The sequence below is a fragment of the Urocampus carinirostris genome, chromosome 19, assembly GCF_059441175.1.
Source record: "Urocampus carinirostris isolate Australia breed hairy pipefish chromosome 19, RoL_Ucar_1.0, whole genome shotgun sequence".
NCBI lineage: Eukaryota > Metazoa > Chordata > Actinopteri > Syngnathiformes > Syngnathidae > Urocampus > Urocampus carinirostris.
In genome coordinates, this window is record NC_142367.1 from 22578801 (window position 1) to 22597319 (window position 18519).

General features: G+C 41.0%; 2 protein-coding genes across 3 annotated transcripts in view; one reads left to right on the forward strand and one right to left on the reverse strand.

Moving 5' to 3' along the window:
- LOC148347747 (double C2-like domain-containing protein alpha) overlaps positions 1 to 17566 on the reverse strand; it is a 55651-nt gene extending 38085 nt beyond the window's left edge. Inside the window, exons 1-2 of the mRNA XM_088323651.1 lie at positions 17465 to 17566; positions 2420 to 2772 (exon numbers count right to left, since the gene is read on the reverse strand). Coding sequence (XP_088179777.1) covers positions 2420 to 2753 — 334 coding nt within the window. The 5' untranslated portion in view covers positions 2754 to 2772; positions 17465 to 17566. The remainder of the gene's footprint in view (positions 1 to 2419; positions 2773 to 17464) is intronic.
- Positions 1 to 18519, forward strand: part of adprh (ADP-ribosylarginine hydrolase) — a 118678-nt gene that overhangs the window by 45497 nt on the left and 54662 nt on the right. The gene's annotated exons all lie outside the window — the stretch shown is intronic.

The following is an 18519-nucleotide window of genomic DNA, read 5'->3' on the forward strand; positions in this document are numbered from 1 at the left end:
TCTCTCTCTCTCTCTCTCTCTCTCTCTCTCTCTCTCTCTCTCTCTCTCTCTCTCTCTCTCTCTCTCTCTCTCTCTCTCTCTCTCTCTCTCTCTCTCTCTCTCTCTCTCTCTCTCTCTCTCTCTCTCTCTCTCTCTCTCTCTCTCTCTCTCTCTCTCTCTCTCTCTCTCGAGAAGGTTCGTACGGGTGCTTGCAATCCTTGAAAATGCCAGAATTTTAATGATGTGTTTTCAAGGATTGAAATACTTTAATTTTCGGGTAAATGCTTGAAATTGTTGATGTGTTTCTCGGCAGTCTGTCTCTATAGAGCACACGTTAAAGAAAGAAAAATAAAACAAGTCTACTCAAAAATGACGCCAACATGCCTGCTCTAGATTGTTTTTCAAGGTGTTTTTAAGGTGCAAAAAGCAGTGCAGTAGTCGAATGTGTAAAGTGGTATTGTTGGCATCGTTAGTGTTGATCAATAATAATAACGATAATGACAATCTAAAATGACTATTATGATAACAATATAATATGTTGTTTTTGTTTTAATTGCACTGGAGAAATTGGAAAATAGGCTTTGAAAGTCCTTAAAACGTGCTTGAATATGGCTATAAAAAAGGTGTATAAACCCTATATATATTTTTTTTTCTTCCAAATGCACGCCTTTTAATTAGCACCTACACCTAAATACTGCATCCAATCGTTCATTTACACTTTTAATAATTTAAAACATGCTCCTTTCCATACGTTTTAAAATAACTTGCAATGACGCACGTTGTTGACGTCCTACCGGGTGGAAAAGGAATTCAGTTCAAAAATAGGAGCACGTAGGCTACATTATGCGTTAAACCGTGATGTTCTTCTTCAGTGCCGATTCTTGTGACAATTGCGACACGTGAAATCCTGTCGGCAGGCGTGACGTTCTTAATTAAGAAAAGGATTTTGTGAGGAGAATGAATAGCTCCAGTGGTATCTTTCATGCAGGTTCTCATTTTTTTATGCGGGGGTCAGGAAGTAGCAAATCGCCCTCCATTTTAGGAATAATGTTCACTTTTTTAAATTATAAAATAAGATTCTGACTGATGATTATACACTAGTAAAGTCACAGAAAAACACATGAAAGCTGTGTGGCCATTTGTGTGCGGCTTGCCCTACTTTGCGATTATGTACGCAACTTCATATGATGCTGTGAGGATATGTCTATTAATGGGAAGCCGATTATGCGTATTAAGATGAGGCCCAACAATGGTGTTTGGAGCGGATATTCATTTGCTGTAAAAGCTTAAAAATTGATGTAACCAATTTTTGATAACGCAGAAAAAAACAAAGAATGTTTGTTATGAATTCAGATAAAACTTTCTGAAACCATTTTCAATAAATAGATGTGAATTTTAACACTACATGACTGATTCTTCACTCAATCCAAAAACAGTGCACGGAATAAAATTAGTCTTAGCATCAACTCGTATAAAGGTACATAAAAACTTAAATAGCTACCTGATGATTTTTTTTATAATAAATAAATAAAAATGTCAGTACAACCAACATGACTTAAATCAACCAAAAACCAAAAGTGCATCGAAATTTCAACCGAGCTCGCCAATTGTGAAGTGTAGCTGACTAGCACTCGCTCCCTGTCCGTTTAAGATGTGATTTTAAGGCTCTGTTGGTATGGACTTGCCCACTCATAGCTTTCGAATTTAATTTCCCCATATGTTCCTCCTGGGAGCCTACACTAGGAAAACGCTGGTCTACTCGTGATTCTTTGAGCCAAGAAGAAATCCGCAGGTTTGAGAGTGTTCAATCTGGCCTTGGTACTGTGGAATGTTCTGCCCTCAGAGAAGTGTTTAATCCTAGGCTTAAAACAAACTTATATTCAATATCTTATGAGTGATGTTGACTTCATACTCTTCCTGTCTTTGAGGGAAAGGCTGACCCTGGTTATTGCACGGTGCATGGATTTCGAACTATCGTATCAGACCTGATGTATGGCATCATCTATGACAGGCTGCATAGGTCAAGATTTTGAAACAAGAATCCCTCAACTAGATATTCTGTGTCTGTGTATTGTCTGTTGATGCAAGAATTATTGCAGCCTGGTCATCCTGAAAGGGGGATTACCTCGTGTGCGGCCCCTTCTCAAGGTCTTTTCATTTTCCTCACCCTGAGGTTTTTGAAATTTTCCTTGGCCTCATGTTGGTCTTAAATAACGGGATGGTGCAATGGTGGTCTGTGCAGCCCTTTGAAACTTTTCGTGATTACGCGAGTCGGTGTGTCTTGACCTCTTCAACAGAGCTCACCGAACCCCTAAGACTGACTCACCGAACACCTAGGGTTCAATTGAACCAGGATAAGAACCTCTGGTCTTGTGGTACCAAATTGTTAGTTGGACTTTTGCTTTCTATTTACGGCAGCAGCAAGTAGCAGATGACTCACTGTTATCGTCGCTGTCACAGCTGTCCACTTCGATGGAGGTGTCCATGCTGCTCATAGCGGAGAGCGAACCCCCGCCGACCCCAGCCGCTACCGACGGCGACAACAATCCGCCGCTTCCCCCTACCGCTCCGCCTTGACCGGCGGCCCCTGGGCTGAGGGCGGCAGTGGCTCCCGTATGATTGGGCGAGAGCGGCTCCGAGAAGGAAGAAGTCGGCGAGAGACGGGGGAAGTAGGCGGAGATCTGGCGGATGGGCCGAATGGGACCCGGGCAGACGTCGATGGCCATGTGCTCCTGGATGGTGATGGCTAAAGTTTTTCCTTTCCGCACCGTCATTGAGATGAAGGTCGAAACACTGAGAGGAAAGAAGAAATCGCACGGTACATCAAATCCAATTTCCTTGCTATAATGAATTCAAATTCAGATTTTTCAGTTTGAGTTGAGTAGGTCAGGTCAACACATGGTCTCAAAATTGTTCGTAAAAGGGACTTTGTGTATTATTTAGTGCCTCCCAGTGGTAAAACAAACATCATTTATTTAAAAAGACAACAATAGTGCCCTTATATTGTCATATATTTTAAAAATATAAATCCGTCCCACCAATTATTCGGTCTGGCCCTGATGAAGTGGGAAATATTGATAAATGAAATGAAATGATCTTCATTTATATAGCGCTTTTCAAGTCAATGACTTCCCAAAGCGCTTTACAGTGTGCTTCACATTTCCCAATAGCGGCCTTGTATTGCAGCCATGTAAGACGCTAACCTGCTTATTGGGGGTATTAGGGGTTCAGTGTCTTACCCAAGGACACTTCGACATGTAACACGGACAAGCCGGGATTCGAACTGGGAACCCTTGATCCCAAGACGAGCGCTCTACCTCCTGAGCTACTGCTGCCCCAATTATGGATTATAGTCTCAGTTGTGTACTGTGAGCCGTCTCGGGTCAATTAGTGGGGGCCAGAATTCAAAGCAGCTTTCGTACGGGTGCTTGAAATCCTTGAAAACGCTTGAATTCTAATGTTTTGTTTTCAAGATTGAAAAGTACTTGAATTATGGGTAAAATGCTTCTAAACGATTGAAATTGTTGCCATGTTTCTCAACAAGTCTGCTCAAAAATATGGTGGACACCGCTTTCTGGTTGCTTCCCTTGGCGATTGCATTTATTTTTTCCTCATGATTAACGGCATCTTGCATTAGTCTGTATGACCTTGTCCTATGAAGCGTCAACGCTCCCTAAGGGTCACGCCCAAGAGGATAGGTGCATTCTACTATTAAACAGGGCTCTATGAAACGTGTATTAGTGCAAGAATTACATATCTATTATGGACACATTTCGAAAAATGATGGCTATTGACATTAACTCAAAAATGTTCCGGTCTGGAGCCTTTGCTCTGAAAACGCTGGTCTACTAGTGATCCCAAGAGCCAAGAAGAGATCCGCAGGTTGGAGACCGTTCTCCATTCGGGCCCCGAGTCCTATGGAATGCTCTTCCCACTGAGATTCGATCTGCAACCTCAGTGGAACTGTTTGAATCTAGGCTTAAAACACACTTCTATTCTATAGCATATGAATAACATATATTTTATTTTGACAATATCTGTGTATTATTTGTTATTGCAACATCCATTGCAGCCTGGTCATCCTGGAAGGGGGATTACCTCATGTGCGGTCCCTTCTCAAGGCTTCTTCATTTTCCTCATGTTGAGGTTTTTGAGTTAATCCTTGCCCTCATGTAGGTTTTAGATCAGGGGATGGTGCAATAATAGTCTGTGGTTTGCAATAATCTGTGGTCCGTGCAGCCCTTTGAGACTCTTTGTGATTAAGGGCTTCACTAATATAGATGACTTGACATTTATTATGGGCCTTGCTAAATATCGTGTTCAATTGTAATGGGAAGAATTTCCTTCAACGATTTGTCTTGAAAATATTTTTACACGTATTGTTCAGATTAACAAATATATTTGCGATTTACTTGAGATCTAAAAGTCATTTGTCTTAATGAATCACATATTTTGTCAAAGCAAACATGGTGAATCAGCACTTGTCTGCTCTGCTGCATGCAAATTGGGAATGCTTTTATTGTCTGATATCGTACTGAAGCATAAACCAGTTGATTAATGTATCCCTTTTCGAGGATTTGTTGTATTCAGGGCCGCGTCTGAGGCGGACCACTTTTTGAGCAACCTGCCGGCACGTAATCTCGTTCACACCTACAGTTATGGGCAATTATCCTCCACTGCCGTGCCGCCGACCGGTGTAATCTCCCCTGAAATGTTATTAGCGAGGCCCTACATTACCGTGTTACAACACAACACTGTAGCTGCGTCTTAATTGTGTTGCTCCGGCAACTCCCTGCCATTCCCAATATGGGGAATTTCATCCCAAATCACTTGTTTCCCTTTTTTCCCCCTCAAACTCGCGGGCTGAAATAATTACAAATGGAGCGAAAAGGATGTTACATGTCGAGAACAGCAGATGGTGCGTTCTAATTTGCATTTGCGCCGACCACATTGGAATTCACCGGAGGCCGCGGGGATAAAAGATGAAGCGGCGCGCTTAGCAAATCTCACGCCTCGAGCCACCTTCCTCCATCCTCCTCCCTCAATACGCGGCGTGTCATCGAAATCCTCCGTAGACAATCAGGTGATTACGGAATGGAGTCTATTGTATGGACTCCGCAGTGCAGTTATATAAAGTTGGTGGTGAGTTGACCACGGCTGGTCTGTTCTCGTCCCGACATAAACAAGAATAAACAAGGGCCGCGTCGGAGAAACATCTGAGGGGCTTTTGTTCTCTAAAAGCGGAACACAGCTTGCCCCGGTGGGGGCGTTTGGTCCTCTTTGGTTGATAAATCCCAGCCTCCTCCTCTGGAGCACCTGCAGCATCCATCGATTAGATGTTTCTCCAGAGTTTGTAAAAAAATGGAGACTTGGAGTCGATGCGTGTCTGACGCTCTCTCACAGTTTTGGCAGGCCTTCACCTCAAAGGATGGAAGAGAGCCAAGTAGCGAGGAACACAACACACTCGGGCCACATCAACTCAAGTGATCCATTACAAGGCTTTTTGGTAGAGATTTGAGAACAATCCAGATGATAAAGCCCCTCGTATCTGCTTGTTAGCTTAGTAGTTTGCATAATTCTTCGTCATCCTTTAGTGAAAAGGGTCGCCATTGGAGATGTATGATATCTGTTTTTTTTTACCCGGATAACCATTTATATACAGATGCCAATAACTGATATAATTCACAAAATTACTCTATACTGTACTATTAAACATGTATTTTTTTTAATGTTTATCAATACCTACTCTCTTAGAGAATGCTAAGCCAATCAAGATGCAGAAAATCGAAAATCCATGAAACGGCAAGACATGTCAAGACCCGAACGGAGACAGGACCCACTTGCGTTGCGTTTCTCTCAAGTTTTATTGTAAGAAAAGGAAAGGGTTGCGCCCTCGATCCGGTGATCGCTGGGCGCGGGAAGCAGGTCGCTCTTAACGCGGAAGTGGAACTTCTGTGGCGAGCGATAGCGGTGTCGAGAACGGAAAAACAGGTCAGTAGCCAGGACAGGAGAGCAAAAAATGTGGTTTGGGTCGGAAACGAGTCGTAAGCCAGGAAAGGAGAGTAGACGTGGTCGGGGACAAAAACAGGTCGAAGCCGGGGGACAAACGGGAGCAAAAAACAGGTGGGAATCAGGTTTGAAAAAGGCTTGCCTACTGTTAACTGAGGTTCCCAGACGGACTGACAACAAGTGAGAGAAAGGAGCGGATTTAAATGGGGACAGGGAGCCAATCAAAGTTCGAGGCCGTTGGCGCCAAAGGAGCAGGCACAGATGAATCACATCAGTAATCATGACAAGACCATGAAAGGGTAAACCCGGACCAGGTTATAGCAAAGGATTACTGTGTATATATATATATATATATATATATATATATATATATATATATATATATGAATCACCTCTCAACCAAATAAATTCCCACCAGAGCTAGTAGTTGGTAGCTAGCAGTTACTGCTATTTAGAGATAAATCTAGATCTATCTATGTATCTATACATCTATGTTTCTCTCCATGTATCTATTTATGTGTCGGTCTGTCTGTCATCCGTCCGTCCAAGGATTACGTCTGTGTGTCTGTCTGTCTATCCACATAACTGTCCATTTAAAAAAAAAAACCTTCATACAGTACTTTTATTTGTTCAAAAATACTTGAGCCGATAAAAATGATTTGTTATTTGGGTTCAGTCTATAATAGAGTATTTTGTTTTGAAATCATTGTAAAAAAAAAAAAAAAAATCAAGGTTTATGGATGAGCTTCCTCCGCCCGATTGATTGAAAAAAAAAAAAAAAATTGAAAACGAGGTTCCTTAACGCTCTTAATTTGACTGTTAACTTACAGAATTGGTCAGAAATGTTTCATGACCAGGTTTTTAGCTGAATTGTAAGAGCGTCTTAGTCTTGGAAGTTGATGTTTTGTGGCTAGCTTAGCGCCTGGCACTCATCTACTAGTAAATACAAGTAGTTGGTGGATTCAACATTTGTTATATCACTTCTCTGTTTATCTGCTGTAAACCCTGCACACAAACTCGATCATTTCTACTTCTTCTACACAGGCACACATCCCGAAAGCCTGTAATAACCTCTTTACGTTTATTTTCCGCACTATAAGGCGCACCGTGTTATAAGGCGCACCTTCAATGAATTATATATTTTAAAACTTTTTCCATACATAAGGCGCACCGCATTATAAGGCGCTATAAGTGCATGCTGGTTTAAGATCAGGTAATTGTGCAATTTTGTAATTGTAATCCTGTGCAGTCCTTCGAGACATTTTTTTGATTAAGGGCTATATAAATAAATATGACTTGACTTGGCTACAGTAGAGGATGTAGTTACGTTATGCAACCATTAGATGGTGCCGCGCTAAAGGGAATGTCAACAAAACAGTCAGATAGGTCAGTCAAACTTTATTAATAGATAACAAACAAGCTTTCCACGACTCCATTCCCTCCCAAAATGAATAAACAGCTGTTTTATTATTTTCTCTGAGGTAAAGCATTTTCATGACCCATCTTTAACATCTTTGAACAACAGCAAGGCATAACATTTTACTTTTCCTCCATTTAGTCAACACGCAAAAAACCGTCCGATACTGTTATGGTAAATTAAACAATATCAATATAGTGACACTCGTAATGTGCAAAAACAATAACAAGTGCAAAACAATAACAATAAAGCAATAACATAATAACTGTAAAAATGTAAAACGTAAACAGCTCATCCTCATGCTTCTTCCACTTCCGCACCATCGATTCATTAATGTTAAACTCTCTTGCTGCTGCTCTATTTCCGTTTTCTACTGCGTGACTGATCCCCTTGAGTTTAAACTCTGCGTTATAAGCGTGTCTCTTAATAGGAGCCATTTCAGGGTCTTTATACAAACGCACAAATAAAAGAGAATCGTTGTTTAATATTTCCCATTATGCACAGCGCACTTCTTCTTCTATGCGAAAGATGGAGTCGGTGGCTGCTTCTCTTAGTTGCGAGACCTTGCAATTCAATATTGATCCATTTATAAGGCGCACCGGATTATAAGGCGCATAGTCAGCTTTTTAAAGAAAAATCTGATTTTATGTGCGCCTTATAGTGCGGAATATACGGTACATTGCAATGTGTTAACGCCATTGAATGGGAAATCTTTGAGAAATCAGGGAAGCAGTGCAGCAATCCGGCCAGAGTGCATCTGGGGAAAATGGTCGCCCGCGACTGCTGACCTTCTACACAATGTCGGTGTTTTACTGAGACGAACTGTCTACGAGCACAAAAAGCGGGTGTTTTCACAGCTCACTGGTCGGAGACTCCTTGGCTGAAGATGAAACAATCAAGGCAAGTGCCAGCCTTCAAACATTGTTGACGTACTTGACTGAGACTGTGTTGACGGGGCTCTAGCGCTTCTTTTGGGCAAATTTATGAGTCGAAAGCCTAGTCAAACATATGCAGCCCGCCTAGGGTTTTATTACGGCTGGGGAGACAATGCTGTGAGAAACACAAGAAAAAAACAAGCTTGTAGTTTGAAATGTGGCCAAAGTCAGGCACCACTCTCAAAGAAAGTGGAGCTGTCTTTCTCTTTCTATTTCTTCTTTCTTTCTCCCTTACTCCTTTTTCTCTTTCTCTATGTGTGTTTTCACTCTCTCTTTATTGATATCTCGCTTTCCTGCGGTCTTTCTATATTATTTCTTGTTTTCTCACCCCCTCTTCTCCCTCTCTCTGTCATTTGAACACACTGTCTTTCTCTTTGATCGATAGATAGATAGATACTTTATTCATCCCCGCAGGGAAATTCACACTACTTGTCCGGCCCCTGTAAGATTCTCTCTTGCTCTGTCCTTTTCTCTTTTCTCTCTTTTTCTCTCTTTCTTGCTCGATTTCTCTTTCTTTTTCTCTTGCTCTCTTCCTCCCCCCCACTTATTATCCGCCTCTCTGTCTCAAATCTACTCGTCCGGCCCCTGTATATGTTATATTTCACGTTATATTTTATATATATATTTTTTTTCTACCATGCAGCCCCAGAGCTCTGTCTTTTTCTCTCATCTCGCTATAATTCTCTATCTCCTTTTCTTTCTTTCTCTCTCTTTTATTTCTTTCTCTTTCTGATTTTTATCTTTCTCTAAGGGAAAACAACAAAACGACACGTCTTTGTTGCAATGTGGCACTGTTCTCCTCATATTTTACGCTAGTGTTTACATTTTGGGTGAAGTGCTTGTAAATGCTTGAAATTGTTGCCATGTTTTTCAACCAGTCTGCTTAAGAATGAAACCGACACTACTCTCTGCCAGCCTCAATTTTCCATTGCATTTCTTCTTCCCTCATGATTAACTGCAGCTTTAGTTTGTATGGCATTGTCCAATGAAGTGCCATCGCCCCCTACAGCTCATGCCCTAAACAGGGCTCTATGATATGTGTACTAGTGCAATGATTATGAATCAATTATGGACATTATTATGGGCTGCACATAAAAATGGCGGTAGTGTTTCCCAGTGGTAAATTGTAATGGGAACTTCCTGCAACTGAAAATTTAAGCTACAGTACATCGTCTATTTTACCCAACACCTATATAGGGAGAGATTTGTCTCAAAAACAAATATATTCGTGTTTTACTCAAGATCTAAATATGTAATGTCATATTGATAAATGCACCTGAAATTTAAAAATTGCATATGAAAATTGTAGACTTTGCAAAATCCATGATTCACACTGGATTTTTTTTAATGGTACTGGAGAAATTGGAAAATTGGCTTCGGTACTTAAAAAGTTGTTGAATTTTGCCCTGAAAAAGGTGTACCAACTCTTTTCTGACTTTAACCATTTTCATGCTACACTAAAAAAAATGCAGGAACAAGAGTGAAGTTACTCTCCACATCTCCCCCCAATTCCTCCTACCTAATGTGTTCCACGGCCCAAACAGCTTTTGCCATAAGTAAGGTAAAAGCTCTAGGAGCGTTGGAAAACACATTATAAGGGCTCTTTGAACTGAGTTGGGCATAGTTAACACATACTAATTAGCGAAAATACAACTATTTATGGACACCTCCAACAACACACCATAGAAAATAACGGTTTAAAATGTTACAAAGAAAATTTAAAAAGCAGAAAATTCTCTTTATCCATTCTGAATTCTGCTTTTCAATGTTCGGTTTCTCTGAGAATATATAACTTTGAGGATTCTGAGAATTGTTTAAACATCAAAATGGTTCGACAGTCGCTCAGTTGTTGATTTATCGACTGCTTCTTCCTCTTATCGTATGATGCCGATGTTAAAACATAATAAAGGCATTTGAATAATGGAAGAAGGGAATGTGGACTAGATAAAAGCAACATAAAAAATTATGGGTCATTTATTATTCAGATTATTGCCAGTGGGTGGTTCTCGTGAGATAAACGGCGGTATTTAACATCCCTGCATGTGTTGCTCTCTGTTACCATCCTGCAGAAACAATTTTGTTATGATTGGGGAATAGGCATTCAACATATGGAGCTCCAAAGAGAAAGGAAACAGAAACCTAATAACAAAAAGCACAGTCCATGAAGACTGATATAAATGTAAAATCTTACTGTACAGCGCTAGGCGTAGATTTTTTAGGATGGTGATACATCAACAATCTGACAACGAATGTCGAAGTTACTTTATAATCAGGGGTGGCCACATGTGGCTCGGCAGGCTTTTTAATCTGGCCCGCCAAACAAAAATATAATCCAATATATGAAGTATACTATACTAAGTACAAAATAAGGTTTTTTTGTGGCAGCTTTGTCCCCATTGTCTTCTTGTCTTTCTACAATAAAAATACTACGGTGGAACCTCGGTTCTCGACCACAATCCGTTCCAGAACCCTGTTCGAAATCCGATTTGTTCGATCACCAAAATCATTTTTCCCATTAAAAATAATGTAAATGTTTTAATCCGTTCCAACACCCTGAATGTTTACCTTGAATGTTTAACGTAAACATGAAGCTAACCCAGGCTAATCGTACGTTCGCGTTATCGTAATCTTCAGTACAAAAGATTACGCTAACATGAACGTGTAAAAATAATAAAATCAGGTCGTTTACAAGTCATTTAGAACCCGGGTCTCCACAACAAGCGGTGAGCGGTTCATTGGAAAGGGGGCTGCGTTCTAACACCCTGAATGTTGGGCTCCGTTCCAACACCCTGAATGTTTAACGTAAACATGAAGCTAACCCAGGCTAATCGTACGTTCGCGTTATCGTAATCTTCCGTACGAAAGATGACTCTAACATGAACGTGTAAAAATAAAAAATAAAGGATAAAGAAAAGAATTATGCATAGGATTTCATACCTTTGTGGTGGTCAGCAGTTGGACAGTGGGGTATTACCTAGCAAGATCAGACACTCGTATGCCTCCATCATATTTTGCTATTATTTCTTTCTTAAATGCAATAGTTGTACGCACTACTTTTCTTTTTTTCACCTGCTTGCACTGACTTTCTTCGGAGGCATAATTAGGGGCTAAAACACTTCCTACACCTATATTAAAAGCAAAAGCAAAACGAAGCACGTCCGCCGCGATAACAGTCGGTCAAGAAAAGAGAGATCTACACCCGTACGCACTCACGCATTACCGGCGTTCGAACTCCGATTTTTTGACCGAACAGCGAAGCAAGAATTTCTCGAAATTTTTGGTCGGACTCCTATTTGTTCGAACTGAGAGGCGTTCGAAAACCGAGGTTACACTGTACTACAGAAATACTACAATACTGCAAAATTACTACTAAACTAAATACCAAATTTCAATCTAAAAAGAAAAGAAATGCCACAGAAGAAATACCAAAATACTATTACAGGAATACTATTATACAGAAATACTAGGACGATAGATCAGTGATTTTCAACCACTGTGCCGCGACACACTAGTGTGCCGTGAGAAATTATCCAATCTAACTTTTCAAAAATTTAAAATAAAACATTTATGAATCATTTTCTGCAAATATTATGTAATTGTCAAGTGTCTGTGCTGTAAAAACTTGTGGTATTATAATTTATATTGTAATTAAACATACTGTTCAGTGTCATTTTCTAACATTTTTGGTTAGTGGTGTGCCGCAAAATTTTTCCAATGTAAAAAAACTGGCCCTGGCTCAAAAAAGTTTGAAAAACACTGTGATAGATAAATACTACTACGGAAATACTACAAAAATTCTACTTCAGTAATATTACAAAATACTAAAGAAATAGTATTATTGAAATGTTTCCAAAATACATGTCCAGAAATACTACAATAATACCAGTAACATGAAACCATAGTACCAAAATACTACCACAGAAATATTCATGTAAAATTACAAAAAACTTAAGAAGTGCCACAAAAATACTTGAATGGAAATACTACAAAAATAGTACAAAAATATTATGCCGATGCATACTGTAGACCAGGAGTGTCAAACTCATTTTAACTCTGGGGCCCACGATAGAACAAAAGAAAAAGAGAGATAAAGAAATAAGAGAAAGAGGGAGGAAAAAGGAGAGAGGTCGGGACAGAGAAAGAAAAAGAGAGAGAGGGAGAGAGCGTGAGAAACAAAAGTTAAAAAGTTGTGAGAGAGGGGGAAAATAAATGGTGAGGAAGAAAGAAATCCAAAGAGAAATAGAAAGATAGAAGGTGAGAAAAGAGAAAAGAAAGCGCGAAGGGTATGAAGAGAGAAGGAGAAAAGAGAGAAAAGGAAAAAAGGAAGTTAGAGCAAAAGAGGTTAAAAGACACACAGAGAGAAAGAGACAAAGAGCAACAAAGGAAGAGAAAAAGAGAGACAAATAGACAGAGACAGAGTGGGAGAAAAGGGGTGAGAGAGAGAGAAGGAGAGAAAAAATAAGTACAGTGTCTTTGAGAGAGGCACCTGGCTTTGGCAACATCAAGTTGACCTATTTCAACCTGCAGCTTGTTTTTCTCTTGCGCTTCTCTGAGTGTTGTCTCGCGGCCCGGATTCAATCCCTTAGCAGGCCTGATCTGGCCCGCGGGCCGCCTGTTTGACACCTGTGTTGTAGACCGTGAAAAAAACCTGCTATTGGCCGAGAGTGGTGTCAATCAAAAGGTCAGCGGCTAACGACAATATTGGGAGTCATTTTGCGAGTCTGTTTATTTGCAAACGGAACAAACCGATTGCATCAATAAACAATGAATGATGCTGAAATACTTTTAGGCGGATTATTTTTTTTTAATCTGATTGCATTATAGTGTGTTTTGGAGTAAATAGTTTACACTGTTGGATTCACCTAACAGTCCTAGATGTTTGTGGGGAATCTTATAATCAGCAGACTACCAGGGGACTTATTGGTACGTTACACAGCCATTATAGTTTTTGGGTATCTTGTTTCAGATTGATCTGGATGTTTCTGTTACATGAGTTGAAGCTTTCCAATGATATGTGGCATGACATATTTCTGTGGTGACATGGCACAGACACGTATTTGTTTATCAACCATCCGACAGTCTGCCGGAACGTTAAGGCGTGAATGGTACCGGTGGAATTGAAAAATTGGCTTCTGGAGTCCTTATAAAGTGCTTGAATTTGGTCATTAAAAATGGTGCATTAACCCCGCAAAGACGATAACAGTGACAAAGGATCAACACGTGTCAAACATCTCGCCGCGGTTAGCTGCCCAACGGAGCAAATCATCCGACATCGGCGTCGAACTAAAGCCCAAGTAATGAATTCCGAGTCGTTTGGAGAAAAAAAAAAGGAACATTTTCGTCACAGTGACAGTAAGATTCATCTACTCAGATGAGAAGATAAATAGAACTCTGGCAGAATGTGACAGAAAGACGCAGATTGCATCAGTTCATTAATCCGCAAACACACACAATGCGGCTCTTTGTCGCAGTTGGTGTTGATGTGATGTGCATGCAACCGCAGGCCAGGAAAGGCAAAAGAGAAAAAAAAAGAAAAAAAGAAAAAGAAAAGCTCCCAGTGCGAGGCTGATTGATCGTCAGCTTTCATCCTTTCTTTTCATCTCCTCATCGGGAAAACTCTTCACTCTGTTCGAGTTAAGATGACTTCAATAATACTGAGGAGACCTTGATCAGAAGATTCGTTTTTCTGTCATTCTCCCGGCGGGTGGTTAAACAATACTTCCTCGAGCTTCTTTTCCATGTACTTTTACGCGCTTTGTCCTGAGGAGAAATGCGATGCAGCAAGCTAGTAGAATGATGAATTTTCACGGGGCCCTTAACCCTCGGGGTTGTCGGGGCACCATTTCCTGTGGTGCGTCTTGGGCAAGTACAGCCTGGCGGCACCAGTCCCTTGCTCTTTGGATTTCTTTCTTCCTCTCCCTTTCTTTTCCCCCTCTCTCACGACTTTTTATCTTTTGTTTCTCACGCTCTCTCCCTCTCTTTTTCTTTCTTCCTCCCGCCCTCTCTCCTTTTCCCTCCCTTTTTCTCCTATTTCTTTATCTCTCTTTTTCTTTATCTTTAATCTACTAGTCCGGCCCCCGACAGAATGTTTGTTCTATCGTGTGCCCCCTAAGTTAAAATTAGTTTGACACCCCTGTTCTAGATAGTCAGTAACAAAAGCCCTTTGTGAGACCCTGGTGGGTGGACAGCGTAGAGGGGCCCCAAGGCAAATTGAATGCTGGTCTTGAACCGTTTGGAGAATACAGACAGTTTTGGTGTATTTTGAAGGTAACACTCTGAGATGTTGTCGCAAACTGAAATAGTCCCTGCAAGTGCTGCTAACATTGAGTAATCTAAGTTGGAACACACAGAAATGGAAGTTGTTTTTATTCACGCCTGATTTTTTTTTTTGCAATCACATGCCTGAAAATGAGTGTCAGCTGGGACAATAGCATGAAGCCATACCTGGGCCTAGGTTAAATTTGATCACAATCTGAAAAACTAAACATTGTATATTACTCATTTTTCTAAAGGTATGCCAAAGAGTTTCTAAAAAAAGGCAATTTGAAGACGACCAGTTTACAGCCCTAAAACCTTTGCAACTGTGTATTTTACTTTGGCCAAAAGGTAAGAAGGTAGCTAGCTACAAAAAAATGCATATGTTTTTGGTCATTCGCCATAATTTAGTTTGTTGTATTTCCTGTAAAATAAATCAATAAAATGATAAGTAATTATAGAAAATGATTATCATCCTACCCTCTTAAGTAATTGCTAAAAAAAATTATCAATACTTGAATAAAAATGTGCTTTGTCCGTGAAGTCCATTAACTGGAATTTATTTATTTGAATATCTAAAATAACAACTAGTCATGTTATTACTTCGTTGTTACTATATTATTACCAGAATTATTCGCAAAAAAATAGGGTTAAATAGTTTACCAATGATAAAAAATACTGGAAAATTGCCACTACCAGACACTGATGAGTCCTCAGGCACCTGAACTGTTCTCAGGGGGGCACCCTGGTGCCCGCAGCCACCACATTGGAGACCCCTGTTCTATACAGTACATTCTTTATTGGCCAAGTATGTAGTGTTCCCTCAAAAACATTCTAGGAACTGTTACAATTTATAAGCGTCTTTTCATTCAAACCTATAGAATGTTTGGTTGTATTCATTTTTAAAGGAGGAGTCAGTAGGGAGGGCGCCTCCCCCCACTTTCCTATCCGCCCTCCTCCACTCCCATTTTCTCAATTACAAACTGCTCAGAGGTTAAAATCAATCATCATCCGCTGTGAGATAACAATGTACGGACGTCCATGTCTCATATAGATTTTCTATTCTTCTCCTTTGCAAATATGCCATCATGCTAGCTGCCCCCTTAGCATGAGATACACTCTGCATAATTCCTTTAATGTGCACAGCTGCAGCAGAGGCGGCCCCGACGTTATACAATCACTACTGTATGGACGCCGAGGTTATAGGTCGCAAGAGTATATTTGTGCTCCACATGCCGCCTCCTCTTTTAGCGCCTTCGCTTTAAATTAGACTCATAGTGCAAGCATGGATGAGTTCACCCCTCCTCCCGTCTCCTTTCCAATCCATATCTCTCATTAACTCTACAGTCTTGAGGGTCCACCTGCGGCGCGCTTGGATAAATGCATTCTTCCTCCCCCGTGGTATGGGGCGCTTGTATTCACCTTTAAATTACCAGCTGACAGCCACATGCCACAAGTTGAGTGTCACCCAGCTTTACTCTTGCTGCACAGCAGCCAGCGCCTGTCAATTAGAGCCGAGTCAATGTTGTTTACCGTATTTTCCAGACTATAAGTCGCGGGTTTTTTTTCACAGTTTTCGGGGGTGCGACTTATGTGGGTAAATATCAACACATTAATTTAGAGAAATAAATGACAGGGGCTGAACAAAAATGGCATTGAAAAGAGAATCATATTCTGCAGATGACAAGCTGCAAATGGTGACATATGCACCCGAGAGAGCAGAAAGAAAGTTCGGAGTTGGTGAGAAAGGGACCGCCAAAAAGCAGAGGGGATGATGAGTCTGATGTAGAAGCAGAAGGAGGATGCGGCGCATCGTCTACCTCCCAAGTTGGGGGAGTTGTTTACCGGTAAAGTGACACAGAAGATGAAGATTTTATTGGATTTAGTGATTTGGAGTGAAGCTGATAGTTTAGTAATTATGTTCATTATCTGAATAACTCTTAATATGTTGCATTGAAGGGCAGCACGGCGGTACAGTGGTTAGTGCGTGTGCGGAACAGTTCTGAAGTCATGAGATGGAACCTCCTGTGTGGAGTTTGCATGTTCTCCCCGTGCTTGTGTGGGTTTCTCCTGGGCACTCCAGTGCCCTCCCACTTTCCAAAAAAATGCTTGTCAGGTTAATTGGCCGGTCCAAATTGTCCCTAGGTGTGAATGAGCGAGCGAATTGGTTGTCCCTGTGTGCCCTGCAACTGGCTGGCAACCCGTTCAGGGTGTCCCCTGCCCACTGCCCGAAGATAGCTGGGATGGGCTCCAGCACCCCCGTGACCCTACTGAGGATAAGCGGTGCAGATAATGGATGGATGGATATTACATCGTTACTGACATTACCAGACATGTCAGTGTTGTAATGTTAATTTACAATAAAATTATTCAGCCTGTTCTCTTTCCATGCATCAATTACCTGCATCGCTTATCCTCAGTAGGGTCGCAGTGGGTGCTGGAGCCCATCCCAGCTGTCTTTGGGCAGTGGGCAGGGGACACCCTTATCCGGTTGCCAGCTAGTTGCCTGTTCTCTATATTATTATTTATCTGAAATTGCCTTTCAAGATGACATGTATTTTGTTAGTGTTATCAAATAAGTGCCCCCCAAAATGCAATTTACACTCCATTAGCAACTTATAGATGTTATTCCATTTTTAGTTTTTGCATTTTTTGCCTGGTGCGACCTATAATCTTAAGTGACTTACTGTCCGGAAAATACAGTAAACTTCATCTTTTGTGTGTGTATGTGTGGAAAAGCAGGAGAAGCATACTAAGAGCTGCCACATGTTGCACCTGTTATGAACCAGAACGACGGCCAGCTACGTATCTTTCTGAAGGGTCGGACATGCGAGATGATGATGACGTAAACAAAGCAACAGTGACTTACCTCAGAAGATGCAAAAGTCCTCATAAAAGATGAGAGGGAATAATAGAGGAGGACGCAGGGATTCCAGTGCAGCACGGCGAGGGAGACGGACTAACAGGTGGCGGAGGGAAGAGCGCCGAGTAGATGGTGGGAGCGGGAGGAAGGGAGGGGAAAGGAAGAAGAGGGAGGACTCAGGGCTTCATTGTGAAATATTAAAAGCGACCATAGTTCAAGTTGTGATAAAAATCCGGAGCAGAAGAGTCGCATGCTTGGGGAGGAGAGAAAGGGAGAGACGGCAGGGAGTCGATTGTTCCTTCGTTGTCAGTACTCGCTGTGTGTGGCTTCTGACACATTCTTGTACTTCAATGCAGTAGTACTCAACTCGTCTGACCCAAGGACCAAACATTCCTCCCTAATGACAATCTGCGACCAAAACCAGGAAACATATTCTACTTATTAAATTTATCGAATGAAAGGATTGTGCAGCTGGGATAGTAGAATATATCCACCTTTTTTCCAAAAACCAAAAAGACCAGCAAAACGACTTCAAGTACCGGATGTACTCGCATATAAGCCTACATCACATATTTGCAACTCCGTGAAACTGCTTTAAAATACTTAAACAACCGAACCACCAGTTGAGAAACTTTAATGTTCAAGCAGGTTGTCACTCGATTTTTCACAATGAAAATGCTGTGGAAGAGGTCATAGCAGGGCACAGAGCAACAATGTGAGGAAAAACACCCAAACACCAAGCATGTGTGTGTGCTGAGAGACACTAGTTGGGGCTAGAACTCCTGCTTTTTTGTCTTTTTAGAAACATTTTCATTGATATTTTCTGTTTAGTGTACTGAGATTAATAATAACTCCGTGGGTGTTTTAGGAAATCGAAACTCTTCATCCCCTGTGAAGAATTTCTACATTTTAAAAGTATTTTTACATCAAATAAAAAAGCCAATAGGAAGCCAAAATTGTCAAGACCAGAACGGAGACAGGACCCACTTGTGTTACGTTTCTCTCATTTTTATTAGAAGAAAGGAAAGGTTCGCACCCACGATCCGGTGATCGCTGGACGC